The 17,498-nt window shown below is 44.6% G+C and overlaps 1 protein-coding gene across 16 annotated transcripts in view; it reads left to right on the top strand.

Annotated features, from left to right (window-relative positions):
- LOC129869391 (disks large homolog 1-like) overlaps nucleotides 1-17,498 on the top strand; it is a 282,157-nt gene that overhangs the window by 238,267 nt on the left and 26,392 nt on the right. For all 16 annotated transcript variants that reach the window (XM_055943757.1, XM_055943763.1, XM_055943760.1 and 13 more), the window contains one exon: nucleotides 5,056-5,164. In XM_055943757.1, the coding sequence (XP_055799732.1) occupies nucleotides 5,056-5,164 (109 nt within the window). The remainder of the gene's footprint in view (nucleotides 1-5,055; nucleotides 5,165-17,498) is intronic.

The following is a 17,498-nucleotide window of genomic DNA, read 5'->3' on the forward strand; positions in this document are numbered from 1 at the left end:
TACAACTGTGTGTGTGTGTGTGTGTGTGTGTGTGTGTGTGTGTGTGTGTGTGTGTGTGTGTGTGTGTGTGTGTGTGTGTGTGTGTGTGTGTGTGTGTGTGTGTGTGTGTGTGTGTGTGTGTGTGTGTGTGTGTGTGTGTGTGTGTGTGTGCTGGTGCTCCAGTATGATTAGGTTACTCAGCCTTAATTACGTTCCGTGTACAGTAATGGTTCGGGGATGGGTGGTAGGTAGGACACGGCAGGCGGCTAAGTACAGGCAGCAAAGTGCTCAGCTCCTTGCTGCTTCGTCTATCTGACAACAGAGTAGACATGCTAAAGCACACAGTGGGCTTCTATTTAGAAAAAAGGCTTATTTAAGGCTTGTGGGGAATTGATCAGAATGTTCTCTGTTCTGGTGTTTCCCTGTGTGTGTTGTTTCAGATGCTGAAATTAGCCCCAGAGGGGGATTGTGTTCTGCCTCAGTTTCACTTTTTAATATAACTGCTTGGTTCCCCATGGTGGGTGGGTGGACGCTGTGGGCCTTTTCTATCATCTAGGAGGTACTGTATTTTGGAGTGTTTTTCTGCGTCTTTATTTTGATGATGCTGTAGCTGTTGATGTTGGTGTAGCTGTTGGTGTTGGTGTAGCTGTTGGTGTTGCTGTAGCTGTTGGTGTTGCTGTAGCTGTTGATGTTGGTGTAGCTGTTGGTGTTGCTGTAGCTGTTGGTGTTGCTGTAGCTGTTGGTGTTGGTGTAGCTGTTGATGTTGGTGTAGCTGTAGCTGTTGGTGTTGCTGTAGCTGTTGGTGTTGGTGTTGGTGTAGCTGTAGCTGTTGGTGTTGCTGTTGGTGTTGCTGTAGCTGTTGGTGTTGCTGTAGCTGTTGGTGTTGCTGTAGCTGTTGGTGTTGCTGTAGCTGTTGGTGTTGCTGTAGCTGTTGGTGTTGCTGTAGCTGTTGGTGTTGCTGTAGCTGTTGCTGTTGCTGTTGGTGTTGCTGTAGCTGTTGGTGTTGCTGTAGCTGTTGGTGTTGCTGTAGCTGTTGGTGTTGCTGTAGCTGTTGGTGTTGGTTTAGCTGTAGCTGTTGGTGTTGCTGTAGCTGTTGCTGTAGCTGTTGGTGTTGCTGTTGCTGTAGCTGTTGGTGGTGTTGCTGTAGCTGTTGGTGTAGCTGTTGCTGTAGCTGGTGGTGGTGTAGCTGTAGCTATTGGTGTTGCTGTTGGTGTAGCTGTTGGTGTAGCTGTTGATGTTGCTGTAGCTGTTGGTGTTGCTGTAGCTGTTGGTGTTGCTGTAGCTATTGGTGTTGCTGTAGCTGTTGGTGTAGCTGTTGATGTTGGTGTAGCTGTTGATGTTGGTGTTGCTGTAGCTGTTGCTGTAGCTGTTGGTGGTGTTGCTGTAGCTGTTGCTGTAGCTGTTGGTGTTGCTGTAGCTGTTGGTGTTGCTGTAGCTGTTGGTGTTGCTGATGTTGGTGTAGCTGATGTTGGTGTAGCTGTTGATGTTGGTGTTGCTGTAGCTGTTGGTGTTGCTGTAGCTATTGGTGTTGCTGTAGCTGTTGGTGTTGGTGTTGCTGTTGGTGTTGCTGTTGGTGTAGCTGTTGGTGTAGCTGTTGGTGTTGCTGTAGCTGTTGGTGTTGCTGTAGCTGTTGGTGTTGCTGTAGCTATTGGTGTTGCTGTAGCTGTTGGTGTTGCTGTAGGTGTAGGTGTTGCTGTAGGTGTTGCTGTAGGTGTTGCTGTAGGTGTTGCTGTAGGTGTTGCTGTAGGTGTTGCTGTAGGTGTTGCTGTAGGTGTTGCTGTAGGTGTTGCTGTAGGTGTTGCTGTTGGTGTTGATGTTGGTGTTGCTGTAGCTGTTGATGTTGGTGTTGCTGTAGCTGTTGGTGTTGGTGTAGCTGTTGGTGTAGCTGTTGGTGTTGCTGTAGCTGTTGGTGTAGCTGTTGCTGTTGGTGTAGCTGTTGCTGTAGCTGTTGGTGTTGCTGTAGCTGTTGGTGTAATTCTCCAGAGTGTTTCTCTTGACAGTTGATTCAATTATTACTGCGCTGGAGATTGATAGGGAACGAGACACGGTGATATACTTGTAGATTAGATATTTGTTGTTACTCTGTGTATTATGGTTTGTTCCTTTGTGATGTCACCGTCACACCCCTATTCCTCCATCAAGGGACCTGTATCCACAAAATAATCTCAAAACAGCTGTCTGATAATGTAGAGACGACATATCTGATCATTCACAATGCCTATATCTGATCATTAGTGCTCCCGAGTGGTGCGAGACGCAGTGCTAGAGGCGTCACTACAGTCCCTGGTTCGAATCCAGGCTGCATCACATCCAGCCCGTGATTGGGAGTCCCATAAGGCGGCGCACAATTGGCCCAGCGGCGTCCGGGTTTGGCCCGGGGTAAGCCGTCATTGTAAATTAGAATTTGTTCTTAACTGACTAGCCTAGTTAAATAAATAAAAAATTATGTATAGACCGCTTACAGTAAATATTATAGAATATATGCCATTTAGCAGACACTTTTATCCAAAGTGACTTACAGTCATGCGTGTAATACAGTTTACATCCGCGTGGTCCCGGGAATCGAACCCACTATCATACCGATGACAGCACCGATGCTCTACCAACTGAGATACAGAGGACTCAGCCAGGCTTCTTCAAGGTCACCTCATTCAGCCTCCATCTCTCCTCTTCCCTGCTAAAGCCAACGGATTGGAAAAGTGAGAACAGCATTACTACACTACCTAGAACCAAAAAGGGTTCTTCGGCTGGCCCCACAGCAACCCTTTTGGTTCCAGGTAGAACCCGTTTGGGTTCCATGTAGAACCCTTTCCACAGAGTGTTCAACATGGAACCCAAAAGAGTTCTACCTATGGGGACAGCCGCAGAACCCTTTTGGAACCCTTTTTTCTAAGAGTGTACAAAGTAGGCTAAAACATTTGAATTATTCAACAAGAGTTTCACTGTCCCTTCTGATTGGAGCCTTTATAAGCCACCCAGGGTTGAAGCAGGGCTTCTATAAGGTCTACATGAACTGGAGGCAGAATGATGCTTGTTATCGTCTGGAATAGATGTGTTTTCATTGGCTCAGAGCATTACACTAGTTCTACCAAGCCCTAGATCAGTGTATAACTCTTTCCTAGACATGTCTGCATGGGATAACTGATTTCAGATCAGTTTTAACCGTAGTGAAAGCTACTGGTAGTCCTCCTCTCATCTTCTCAGAGGAGATGTAGAGATTTGGCCAGACGTTGCAGCCAGAGAGATGTAACCAGGTAGACTCTCTCTCTACATCCCCCTCCCTCCACCGGTAGGGTTTAGCCAGTCTCTCTGGTACACAGACTCATCAACCATAGAACATCAGCTACATTTACACTCTTTATCTTTACTCGTTGACAGAAGGTCTCTCTCTCTCGCTCTACCTCTCTCTCTCTCTCTCTCTCTCTCTCTCTCTCTCGCTCTACCTCTCTCTCTCGCTCTACCTCTCTCTCTCGCTCTACCTCTCTCTCTCGCTCTACCTCTCTCTCTCGCTCTACCTCTCTCTCTCGCTCTACCTCTCTCTCTCGCTCTACCTCTCTCTCTCGCTCTACCTCTCGCTCGCTCTACCTCTCGCTCGCTCTACCTCTCTCGCTCTCTCTCTCGCTCTACCTCTCTCTCTCTCTCTCGCTCTTTCAATTCAATGATGCTTTATTGGCATGGGAAGCTTATGCTTACATTGCCAAAGCAAGTGGAAGAAACACATTTATCATTTACAAAGAGCTATTAGAAATTAACAGTAAACATTGCACTTAAAAAGGTTGAAAAATATAAAACAATCTTACCAGATATGGGAGTTTGTGTGTCTGTGTAATCTGAGGGAAATATGTGTCTCTAATATGGTCATACATTTGGCAGGAGGTTAGGAAGTGCAGCTCAGTTTCCACCTCATTTTGTGGGCAGTGTGCACATAGCCTGTCTTCTCTTGAGAGCCAGGTCTGCCTACGGTGGCCTTTCTCAATAGCAAGGCTATGCTCACTGAGTCTGTACATAGTCAAAGCTTTCCATAAGTTTGGGTCAGATTTTTATTTTATTTTACCGTTATTTTACCAGGTAAGTTGACTGAGAACACGTTCTCATTTGCAGCAACGACCTGGGGAATAGTTACAGGGGAGAGGAGGGGGATTAATGAGCCAATTGTGACAGTGGTCATGTATTCTGCCACTGTGTACTCTCTGTTTAGGGCCAAATAGCATTACAATTTGCTCTGTTTTTTGGTTGATTCTTTCCCGTGTGTCATAGTTCTCTTTTTGCTTTCTCATGATTTGGTTGGGTCTCATTGTGTTGCTGTCCTGGGGGTCTGTTTGTGTTTGTGAACAGAGCCAGCTGGCTGGTATTCTCTCTGTAGGTGAGGGCTTTGTGGTGGAAACGGGTGGGCATCACTTCCTTTTAGGTGGTTGTAGAATTTAACAGTTCTTATCTGGATATTGATAACTAGTGGATAAAGTCCTAAGTATGTTCTACATGCATTGCTTGGGGGTTTTGCGTTGTACATAAATGAATATTTTTTGCAGAATCCTGCAATTGGGTGTTTGTCACATTTTGTACATTCTTGGTAGGTGAGTGGACCCGAGACCTCACAACCGTAGAGGGCAATGGGTTCTATAACTGATTGGAGTATTTTTAGCCGGATCCTGACTGGTATGTTGAGTTTTATGTTCCATTTGATGGCGTAGAAGTGTTCACAGCTTTGTGGAATTTACCCGCGGTGTTGGTGTTTAACCCGAGGTAGGTGTAATTGTTTGTGTGCTCTAGGGCAACAGTGTAGAATTTGTATTTGTCTCTCAATCTCTCTCCCACTCCCTCTACGTCAGAGTACAATAGTTTAAATCTCTCTCTGTCGTAATGCATTCATCGCCAGAAAACAATCAAATCTGCCGTATACCCAAAAACAGTCCTATCTTTCCTCTGCAGAACAAAGTGGAATCAGTCTTTGAAGACAGATTCTCTCTCATTTTCCTTCTGTGGATTTTCTCTCTGTCTCTTTTTTTCTCAGGCTACTGTCAGTTTTCTCTTTTTTTCATTCAGTTATAATTTCCTCCTTTTCCCCCTGTTTTCCAGAGTACAGTCGGTTTGAAGCCAAAATCCATGATCTACGTGAACAGATGATGAACAGCAGTATCAGCAGTGGCTCTCTGCGGACCAGCCAGAAGAGAACGCTCTATGTCAGGTAATGACTACTCAATAACCCCTGTATAACCTATGTCATGTACCTGATAAACCCGTATGATCCTAACCCTTATGATAATGTCTATGGCTTCGTCTTCTAACGTCTACACTGTTATGAAGGTGGTGGACAGGTGATTACAGCTGTCACCCTGATGGGCACGCAGCAGATTGCTTTCACCTGTCTCAGTTACAGAGTATATTAGGCCTATATCACATTATCTGGAGGCTGTTGTCTTTTACTGTCTCGGTACTTTCATCACCTTTACCTTCATGATGCTATCCATGCACGTTACCATGACTGTGGCTTTCTGTCTGAGGAGAATAGAAAAGGGGAAACTTTATTGCCCATACGTCGACATTGACAATATTCAACCCTTAAGGGCAGAGCTCAGGAGCACTGACCCCTCACACTAGACTACTGTCATAACCCCTCACACTAGACTACTGACATAACCCCTCACACTAGACTACTGACATAACCCCTCACACCAGACTACTGTCAGAACCCCTCACACCAGACTACTGTCATAACCCCTCACACTAGACTACTGACATAACCCCTCACACTAGACTACTGACATAACCCCTCACACTAGACTACTGTCATAACCCCTCACACTAGACTACTGTCAAAACCCCTCACACTAGACTACTGACATAACCCCTCACACTAGACTACTGTCATAACCCCTCACACTAGACTACTGTCATAACCCCTCACACTAGACTACTGTCATAACCCCTCACACTAGACTACTGTCATAACCCCTCACACCAGACTACTGTCAGAACCCCTCACACTAGACTACTGATATTAACCCCACACACTAGACTACTGACATAACCCCTCACACTAGACTACTGACATAACCCCTCACACTAGACTACTGACATAACCCCTCACACTAGACTACTGACATAACCCCTCACACTAGACTACTGACATAACCCCTCACACTAGACTACTGTCATAACCCCTCACACTAGACTACTGACATAACCCCTCACACTAGACTACTGACATAACCCCTCACACTAAACTACTGACATAACCCCTCACACTAGACTACTGACATAACCCCTCACACACTAGACTACTGACATAACCCCTCACACTAGACTACTGACATAACCCCTCACACTAGACTACTGTCATAACCCCTCACACTAGACTACTGTCATAACCCCTCACACTAGACTACTGTCATAACCCCTCACACTAGACTACTGTCATAACCCCTCACACCAGACTACTGTCAGAACCCCTCACACTAGACTACTGATATTAACCCCTCACACTAGACTACTGACATAACCCCTCACACTAGACTACTGACATAACCCCTCACACTAGACTACTGTTATAACCCCTCACACTAGACTACTGTTATAACCCCTCACACTAGACTACTGACATAACCCCTCACACCAGACTACTGACATAACCCCTCACACTAGACTACTGACATAACCCCTCACACTAGACTACTGACATAACCCCTCACACCAGACTACTGACATAACCCCTCACACTAGACTACTGTCATAACCCCTCACACTAGACTACTGTCATAACCCCTCACACTAGACTACTGTCATAACCCCTCACACTAGACTACTGACATAACCCCTCACACTAAACTACTGACATAACCCCTCACACTAGACTACTGACATAACCCCTCACACTAAACTACTGACATAACCCCTCACACTAAACTACTGACATAACCCCTCACACTAGACTACTGCTATAACCCCTCACACTAGACTACTGACATAACCCCTCACACTAGACTACTGACATAACCCCTCACACTAGACTACTGACATAACCCCTCACACTAGACTACTGACATAACCCCTCACACTAGACTACTGACATAACCCCTCACACTAGACTACTGCAACCCTGTTTCCCCTGACATATCCCCTCACATTGATGCCACAGAAAAGAGAAGATGATGACGTGCAGGTTCGAGGGAAAAGGCGTGTTCTGTTTTGGCATATATATTATCGATTGTCAAGGCGGCACAGAAATTCCAAAATAGTTTTTAGTTCGCTGATTTGTTTGTAATTTGTGGTCTATAGGCTAAGAGCGCTTCATAAGCTGTTCATTTTATTGTGGGGTTTGAATAGTTTCAGAAGATAATATTTTTGGGTGAGAATCACGACGTAGGGTAGAAAATCAATTCTATCTCTTTAAAAAAAAAAAACTTTATTTTAACTAGGCAAGTCAGTTAAGAACAAATTCTTATTTACAATGACGGCCTACACTGGCCAAACCCGGACGACGCTGGGCCAATTTTGAGCCGCCCTATGGGACTCCCAATCATGGCCGGATGTGATACAGCCTGGATTCAAACCAGGGACTGTAGTGACGCCTCTTGCACTGATATGCAGTGCCTCAGATCGCTCCGCCACTCAGGACCTCTTAAAGGGCCCGTAGCCTACTTTGGGTATACAATTTTCAATTACAGCATTATTTAATCTGCAGTTATTCTTCTGCTATTTATTTTGTTACCAATTATATTTACATGTTAATATTATCTTCAAATTACAAGTATTATGTAATCTTTCAACTAAATGCAATTTATTAGCTTCTAAATGATTAAAACCCAAAGTGCATTGAGGGAATGTTAAAAAAAGATATTGGCTTCTTTCTAAACACAGCAATGTGAATGCAAAGAGGACTCAGACCATAAAATAGGTGAAGTGAACTGGAAAAAGAGTTGACTCCTCATTCAAAGGCAAGGGCAGTGTGAATACAAAGAGAACTGACTTCTTTTGGGGGGTTTTACCCCAGAGTTCACTTTAAAGAGGACTGAGATGTGAAAGAGGACTATATATGTTAAGAGACAACACCACAAACACACAAACATTTTCTTTGAAGTGAACAGATCCTCTGCACTGTTCTTTAAAAGTAATTTCCTCACCATCTTAAATAAGCACGCCCCTTTCAAAAAATGTAGAACTAAGAACAGATATAGCCCTTGGTTCGCTCCAGACAAACACATCCTGTGGCGGACTGCAATAGCATCGAATAGCCCCCGCGATATGCAACTTTTCAGGGAAGTCAGGAACAAATATACAGTCAGTTAGGATAGCTAAAGCTCGCTTTTTCAAACAGAATTTTGCATCCTGTAGCTCTAACTCCAAAAAGTTTTGGGACATGGTAAAGTCCATTGAGGACAAGAGCACCTCCACCCAGCTGCCCACTGCACTGAGTTCTCACTAACAGCAAATGATTGCAGTTTGTTATTATATTTAGCTACCTGTTTTTTCTTGTTATGAATAGAGGGTCATAATGCTTTGGGGCTGTTTGTTCGGGTTCAGGCCCCTTAGTTCCAGTGAAGGGAATCTTAACGCGACAGCATACAATGACATTCTAGACGATTCTGTGCTTCCAACTTTGTGGCAACAGTTTAGGGAAGGCCCTTTCCTGTTTCAGCATGATAATGCCCCCGTGCACAAAGCGAGGTCCGTACAGAAATGGTTTGTCGAAATAGGTGTGGAAGAACTTGACAGGCCTCTACAGAGCCCTGACCTCAACCCCATCAAACACCTTTGGGATGAATTGGAACGCCGACAGTGAGCCAGGCCTAATTGTCCGATATCAGTGCCCGACCTCATTAATGATCTTGTGGCTGAATGGAAGCAAGTCCCCGCAGTAATGTTCCAACATCTAGTGGAAAGCCTTCCCAGAAGAGTGGAGGCTGTTATAGCAGCAAAGGGGGGACCAGCTCCATATTAATGCCCATGATTTTTAAATTAGATGTTGGACGAGCAGGTGTCCACATACCTTTGGTCATGTGGTGTGCACTCTATAAAAAGCCTCTCCTACAGTATACTGGAGAAGGATATAGAGCAGGCCTCCTACAGTATACTGGAGAAGGATATAGAGCAGGCCTCTCCTACAGTATACTGGAGAAGGATATAGAGCAGGCCTCCTACAGTATACCGGAGAAGGATATAGAGCAGGCCTCCTACAGTATACCGGAGAAGGATATAGAGCAGGCCTCCTACAGTATACCGGAGAAGGATGTAGAGCAGGCCTCTCCTACAGTATACTGGAGAAGGATGTAGAGCAGGCCTCTCCTACAGTATACTGGAGAATGATATAGAGCAGGCCTCCTACAGTATACTGGAGAAGGATATAGAGCAGGCCTCCTACAGTATACTGGAGAAGGATATAGAGCAGGCCTCTCCTACAGTATACTGGAGAAGGACATAGAGCAGGCCTCCTACAGTATACTGGAGAAGGATGGAGAGCAGGCCTCTCCTACAGTATACCGGAGAACGATATAGAGCAGGCCTCTCCTACAGTATACTAGAGAAGGATATAGAGCAGGCCTCCCCTACAGTATACTAGAGAAGGATATAGAGCAGGCCTCTCCTACAGTATACTGGAGAATGATATAGAGCAGGCCTCTTACAGTATACTAGAGAAGGATATAGAGCAGGCCTCTCCTACAGTATACTAGAGAAGGATGTAGTTCAGGCCTCCTACAGTATACTGGAGAATGATATAGAGCAGGCCTCTTACAGTATACTAGAGAAGGATATAGAGCAGGCCTCTCCTACAGTATACTGGAGAAGGATGTAGAGCAGGCCTCCCCTACAGTATACCGGAGAAGGATGTAGAGCAGGCCTCTCCTACAGTATACTAGAGAAGGATATAGAGCAGGCCTCTCCTACAGTATACCGGAGAAGGATATAGAGCAGGCCTCTCCTACAGTATACTAGAGAAGGATATAGAGCAGGCCTCTCCTACAGTATACTGGAGAAGGATGTAGAGCAGGCCTCTCCTACAGTATACTGAAGAAGGATATAGAGCAGGCCTCTCCTACAGTATACTGGAGAAGGATATAGAGCAGGCCTCTCCTACAGTATACCGGAGAAGGATATAGAGCAGGCCTCCTACAGTATACTGGAGAAGGATATAGAGCAGGCCTCCTACAGTATACTGGAGAATGATATAGAGCAGGCCTCTCCTACAGTATACCGGAGAAGGATATAGAGCAGGCCTCTCCTACAGTATACCGGAGAAGGATATAGAGCAGGCCTCTCCTACAGTATACCGGAGAAGGATATAGAGCAGGCCTCTCCTACAGTATACCGGAGAAGGATGTAGAGCAGGCCTCTCCTACAGTATACCGGAGAAGGATATAGAGCAGGCCTCCTACAGTATACCGGAGAAGGATATAGAGCAGGCCTCTCCTACAGTATACCGGAGAAGGATGTAGAGCAGGCCTCTCCTACAGTATACCGGAGAAGGATATAGAGCAGGCCTCCTACAGTATACCGGAGAAGGATATAGAGCAGGCCTCTCCTACAGTATACCGGAGAAGGATATAGAGCAGGCCTCTCCTACAGTATACTGGAGAAGGATGTAGAGCAGGCCTCTCCTACAGTATACCGGAGAAGGATATAGAGCAGGCCTCTCCTACAGTATACTGGAGAAGGATGTAGAGCAGGCCTCTCCTACAGTATACCGGAGAAGGATATAGAGCAGGCCTCTCCTACAGTATACTGGAGAAGGATGTAGAGCAGGCCTCTCCTACAGTATACCGGAGAAGGATATAGAGCAGGCCTCTCCTACAGTATACTGGAGAAGGATGTAGAGCAGGCCTCTCCTACAGTATACCGGAGAAGGATATAGAGCAGGCCTCTCCTACAGTATACTGGAGAAGGATGTAGAGCAGGCCTCTCCTACAGTATACCGGAGAAGGATATAGAGCAGGCCTCCTACAGTATACCGGAGAAGGATATAGAGCAGGCCTCTCCTACAGTATACTGGAGAAGGATGTAGAGCAGGCCTCTCTAACCCTGTTCCTAGAGAGCTACCCTCCTGTAGGTTTTCACTCCAACCGTAGTGGTAACTAACATGATTCAGCTTATCAACCAGCTAATTATTAGTTTCGATTTTTATTAGTCGTGTGTACGGGATACACATGGTATACACCGTCAAGCGAAACGCTTACTTGCAGGTTCCTTGTCGACAATGAAACAACAATAAGATATAATTTAAAAATAAGACTATGAACATAAAGTAAAAAGCTCAGTGGAATAGAATAAAGTATCATACAGGAAGTCACATTTTATAGTCCAGTATTTACACGTGTTTTGAGGAAGGGGGGGTTTGGGGGGGGCAAGTGTTTAAATTGAGCCGTATGTAGCTTTTTTTCATAATTATTGTCAGGTACCAGCAGCGGTGATGTGTGTGTTGTAGGGCTGGGCGATATGGCCTAAAATCAGATCTAGATTTTCTTTCAAACGTATGTTTTTTTGTTTTTTTTTAATGTTTTCTCCTAATAAGCTTTGTTGTACAATTTAAAGGTCAAAATACACTGCATTTCAAACAGTCAGGAATAAGCGAATTAATTCAGCTGTTGTGAAATTATACCTAGGCTAAATATACAATGCATTCGGAAAGTATTCAGACCCCGTGACTTTTTCCACATTTTGTTACGTTACAACCTTAATATAAAATTGATTGATTAAATATATTTTTCCCCCATCAATCTACACACAATACCCCAAGCAATGTTTGCACATGTATTAAAAATAAAAAAGTGAGATCACATTTACGTAAGTAATTCAGACCCTTTATTCAGTACTTTGTTGAAGCACCTTTGGCAGCGATTACAGCGTCGAGTCTTCTTTGGTGTGACGCTACAAGCTTAGCAAATCTGTATTTGGGGAGTTTCTCCCATTCTTCTCTGCAGATCCCCTCAAGCTCTGTCAGGTTGGATGGGGAGTGTCGCTGCACAGCTATTTTCAGGTCTCTCCAGAGATGTTTGATCGGGTTCAAGTCCGGACTGTGGCTGGGCCACTCAAAGACATTCAGAGACTTGTCCCAAAGCAACTCTTGAGTCGTCTTGGCTGTGTGCTTAGGGTTGTTGTCCTGTTGGGAGGTGAACCTTCGCCCCAGTCTGAGGTCCTGAGCACTCTGGAGCAGGTTTTCATCAAGGATCTCTCTCTACTTTGCTCCGTTCATCTTTCCTTTGATCCTGACCAGTCTCCCAGTCCCTGCTGCTGACAAACACCCCCACTGCATGATGCTGCCACCACCATGCTTCACCGTAGGGATGGTATTGGCCAGGTGATGCGGGGTGCCTAGTTTCTTCCAGATGTGATGCTTGACATTCAGGCCAAAGAGTTCAATCTTGGTTTCATCAGACCAGAGAATCTTGTTTCTCATGGTCTGAGAGTCCTTTGTGCCTTTTGGCAAACTCCAAGTGGGCTGTCGTGCGTTTTACTGAGTAGTGTGTTCCCTCTGGCCACTCTACCATAAAGGCCTGATTGGTGGAGTTCTGCAAAGTGGTTGTCCTTCTGGAAGTTTCTCCCATCTCCACAGAGGAACTCTGGAGCTCTGTAAGAGTGACCATCGGGTTCTTGGTCACCTCCCTGACCAAGGCCCTTCTCCCTCGATTGCTCAGTTTAGCCGGGTGGCCAGCTTTAGGAAAAGTCTTGGTGGTTCCAAACTTCTTCCATTTAAGAATGATGGAGGCCACGTGTTCTTGGGGACTTTTAATGCTGCATCCATTTTTTGTTACCTTTTCCGCAGATCTGTGCCTCGACACAATCCTGTCTCAGAGCTCTACGGACAATTTCTTCCACCTCATGGCTTGGTTTTTGCTCTGATATACACTGTCAACTGTGGGACCTTATATAGACATCATGTCCAATCAATTGATTTTACCAGAGGTGGACTCTAATCAATTTGATGATCAATTGAAACAGGATGCACCTGAGCTAAATTTCAAGTCTCATAGCAAATGGTCTGAATACTTATGAAAATAGGGTATTTTTATTCTTAGTAAATTTGCAAATATTTCTAAAAACCTGTTTTTGCATGGTCCCAGAGATGTACTGGGCCGTCTTCACCACCCACTGGAGTGCCTTGCGGTTGTGGACGGAGCAATTCCCGTACCAGGCCGTGATGCAAACGGTCAGGATGCTCTCGATGGTGCAGCGGTCCACTCGGTTAGTTTATGGTTGGAGTGAAAACCTACAGGACGGTAGCTCTCCAGGAACAGGGTTGGAGTGTAAACCTACAGGACGGTAGCTCTCCAGGAACAGGGTTGGACTGAAAACCTACAGGACGGTAGCCCTCTAGGACCAGGGTTGGAGTGTAAACCTACAGGAGGGTAGTTCTTCAGGACCAGGGCTGGAGTGTAAACCTACAGGAGGGTAGTTCTTCAGGACCAGGGTTGGAGTGTAAACCTACAGGAGGGTAGCTCTCCAGGAACAGGGTTGGAGTGTAAACCTACAGGAGGGTAGCTCTCCAGGAACAGGGTTGAAGAGCCCTGATATAGAGTGATATATGGAGAAGCATGCAGTCCCAGTGGTTTGATTCCCACTCTCTCTAACAGGATTAGTCTCTCAGCTAGGGGATGTTCAGGAGATTGAAACTCAAACCAGTTCCTAAAACCATCCTTCTTACTTTGCGCTGACACATACTTCCAGCAACAGAAAATATACTGCATTATGGAAATCCAAGCTTTGCAGAATCATTTTCTTTACAGCCTGCATGCATAAAATTAGCACTCCATGTCACATAGGGAAGTCATAGCAAACACAACCAAGGGCTAGTATTCCACTGCTCAAACATCTTAGTTAATTTTTAATTTAATTTTTTATTTATTTAACCTTTATTTAACTAGGCAGGCAAGTCAGTTAAGAACAAATTCTTAGTTACAATGACGGCCTAGGTTATCTGCCTTGTCCAGAGGCAGAACGACAGATTTTGACACCTTGTCAGCTCGGGGGATTCGATCTAGCAACCTTTCGGTTACTGGCCCAATGCTCTAACCACTAGGCTACCTGCCGGCCCTGTGAGTTTAACTAACAGCACCCCCCTCGTTAGAATAACTCAATCTGATCCGTTTAACTACATCTACACTATAGTAGATGTACCACCATTGAATTGCTGCAATGATTATTACAGTAGAAAGGCACAGTACACTACACATTCTGTTTTCTCCACACTACACTAAGATGCATTCTGTTTTCTCCACACTACACTAAGATGCATTCTGTTTTCTCCACACTACACTAAGATGCATTCTGTTTTCTCCACACTACACTAAGATGCATTCTGTTTTCTCCACACTACACTAAGATGCATTCTGTTTTCTCCACGGTACACTAAGATGCATTCTGTTTTCTCCACTCTACACTAAGATGCATTCTGTTTTCTCCACACTACACTAAGATGCATTCTGTTTTCTCCACACTACACTAAGATGCATTCTGTTTTCTCCACACTACACTAAGATGCATTCTGTTTTCTCCACACTACACTAAGATGCATTCTGTTTTCTCCACACTACACTAAGATGCATTTTGTTTTCTCCACACTACACTAAGATGCATTCTGTTTTCTCCACACTACACTAAGATGCATTCTGTTTTCTCCACACTACACTAAGATGCATTCTGTTTTCTCCACACTACACTAAGATGCATTCTGTTTTCTCCACACTACACTACACTAAGATGCATTCTGTTTTCTCCACGGTACACTAAGATGCATTCTGTTTTCTCCACGGTACACTAAGATGCATTCTGTTTTCTCCACACTACACTAAGATGCATTCTGTTTTCTCCACACTACACTAAGATGCATTCTGTTTTCTCCACACTACACTAAGATGCATTCTGTTTTCTCCACGGTACACTAAGATGCATTCTGTTTTCTCCACACTACACTACACTAAGATGCATTCTGTTTTCTCCACGGTACACTAAGATGCATTCTGTTTTCTCCACGGTACACTAAGATGCATTCTGTTTTCTCCACACTACACTAAGATGCATTCTGTTTTCTCCACACTACACTACACTAAGATGCATTCTGTTTTCTCCACACTACACTACACTAAGATGCATTCTGTTTTCTCCACACTACACTAAGATGCATTCTGTTTTCTCCACTCTACACTAAGATGCATTCTGTTTTCTCCACTCTACACTAAGATGCATTCTGTTTTCTCCACTCTACACTAAGATGCATTCTGTTTTTTCCACGGTACACTAAGATGCATTCTGTTTTCTCCACACTACACTACACTAAGATGCATTCTGTTTTCTCCACGGTACACTAAGATGCATTCTGTTTTCTCCACACTACACTACACTAAGATGCATTCTGTTTTCTCCACACTACACTAAGATGCATTCTGTTTTCTCCACACTACACTAAGATGCATTCTGTTTTCTCCACACTACACTAAGATGCATTCTGTTTTCTCCACTCTACACTAAGATGCATTCTGTTTTCTCCACGGTACACTAAGATGCATTCTGTTTTCTCCACTCTACACTAAGATGCATTCTGTTTTCTCCACGGTACACTAAGATGCATTCTGTTTTCTCCACACTACACTAAGATGCATTCTGTTTTCTCCACGGTACACTAAGATGCATTCTGTTTTCTCCACACTACACTAAGATGCATTCTGTTTTCTCCACACTACACTAAGATGCATTCTGTTTTCTCCACACTACACTAAGATGCATTCTGTTTTCTCCACACTACACTAAGATGCATTCTGTTTTCTCCACACTACACTAAGATGCATTCTGTTTTCTCCACACTACACTAAGATGCATTCTGTTTTCTCCACACTACACTAAGATGCATTCTGTTTTCTCCACACTACACTAAGATGCATTCTGTTTTCTCCACACTACACTAAGATGCATTCTGTTTTCTCCACACTACACTAAGATGCATTCTGTTTTCTCCACACTACACTAAGATGCATTCTGTTTTCTCCACACTACACTAAGATGCATTCTGTTTTCTCCACACTACACTAAGATGCATTCTGTTTTCTCCACACTACACTAAGATGCATTCTGTTTTCTCCACACTACACTAAGATGCATTCTGTTTTCTCCACAGTACCTTCAGTACCTTGTGGACTTTAGATTTTTCTGACCTAGCCACTGTTTTTCCTAGTATTCCAGCTTTGTCAGCTCCATCTGTCCTAGTGCTGCAGTACAGCTCTGTTTAATAGATGAAGGACAGACACAGAGATGAGGCAGTACAGCTCTGTTTAATAGATGAAGGACAGACACAGGGATGAGGCAGTACAGCTCTGTTGAATAGATGAAGGACAGACACAGAGATGAGGCAGTACAGCCCTGTTTAATAGATGAAGGACAGACACAGAGATGAGGCAGTACAGCTCTGTTTAATAGATGAAGGACAGACACAGAGATGAGGCAGTACAGCTCTGTTTAATAGATGAAGGACAGACACAGGGATGAGGCAGTACAGCCCTGTTTAATAGATGAAGGACAGACACAGGGATGAGGCAGTACAGCTCTGTTTTATAGATGAAGGAAAGACACAGGGATGAGGCAGTACAGCCCTGTTTAATAGATGAAGGACAGACACAGGGATGAGGCAGTACAGCCCTGTTTAATAGATGAAGGAAAGACACAGGGATGAGGCAGTACAGCTCTGTTTAATAGATGAAGGAAAGACACAGGGATGAGGCAGTACAGCCCTGTTTAATAGATGAAGGACAGACACAGGGATGAGGCAGTACAGCCCTGTTTAATAGATGAAGGACAGACACAGGGATGAGGCAGTACAGCCCTGTTTAATAGATGAAGGACAGACACAAGGATGAGGCAGTACAGCCCTGTTTAATAGATGAAGGACAGACACAGGGATGAGGCAGTACAGCCCTGTTTAATAGATGGACAGACACAGGGATGAGGCAGTACCGCCCTGTTTAATAGATGGACAGACACCGGGATGAGGCAGTACAGCCCTGTTTAATAGATGAAGAACAGACACCGGGATGAGGCAGTACAGCTCTGTTTAATAGATGGACAGACACAGAGATGAGGCAGTACAGCTCTGTTTAATAGATGGACAGACACAGAGATGAGACAGTACAGCTCTGTTTAATAGATGAAGGACAGACACAGAGATGAGGCAGTACAGCCCTGTTTAATAAATGAAGGACAGACATGGAGAGGAGGCAGTACAACTCTGTTTAATTGATGAAGGAAAGACACAGGGATGAGGCAGTACAGCCCTGTTTAATAGATGAAGGACAGACATGGAGAGGAGGCAGTACAGCCCTGTTTAATAGATGAAGGAAAGACATGGACATGAGGCAGTACAGCTCTGTTTAATTGATGAAGGAAAGACATGGACATGAGGCTGGCAGGCTGGATGCCAGGGGACGGCTGTTACTTCAGCTCCAGTTCCTTAGCAGGCAGATGCACACCAAAACACAATGCCAAGGTTCTGCAGTGGGTAAAGCTCTCCTGAGCGGTGCTTTACGCGCTGCATATGTTTGGCA

This window comes from Salvelinus fontinalis, chromosome 14 (assembly GCF_029448725.1).
Source record: "Salvelinus fontinalis isolate EN_2023a chromosome 14, ASM2944872v1, whole genome shotgun sequence".
Classification (NCBI taxonomy): Eukaryota; Metazoa; Chordata; class Actinopteri; order Salmoniformes; family Salmonidae; genus Salvelinus; species Salvelinus fontinalis.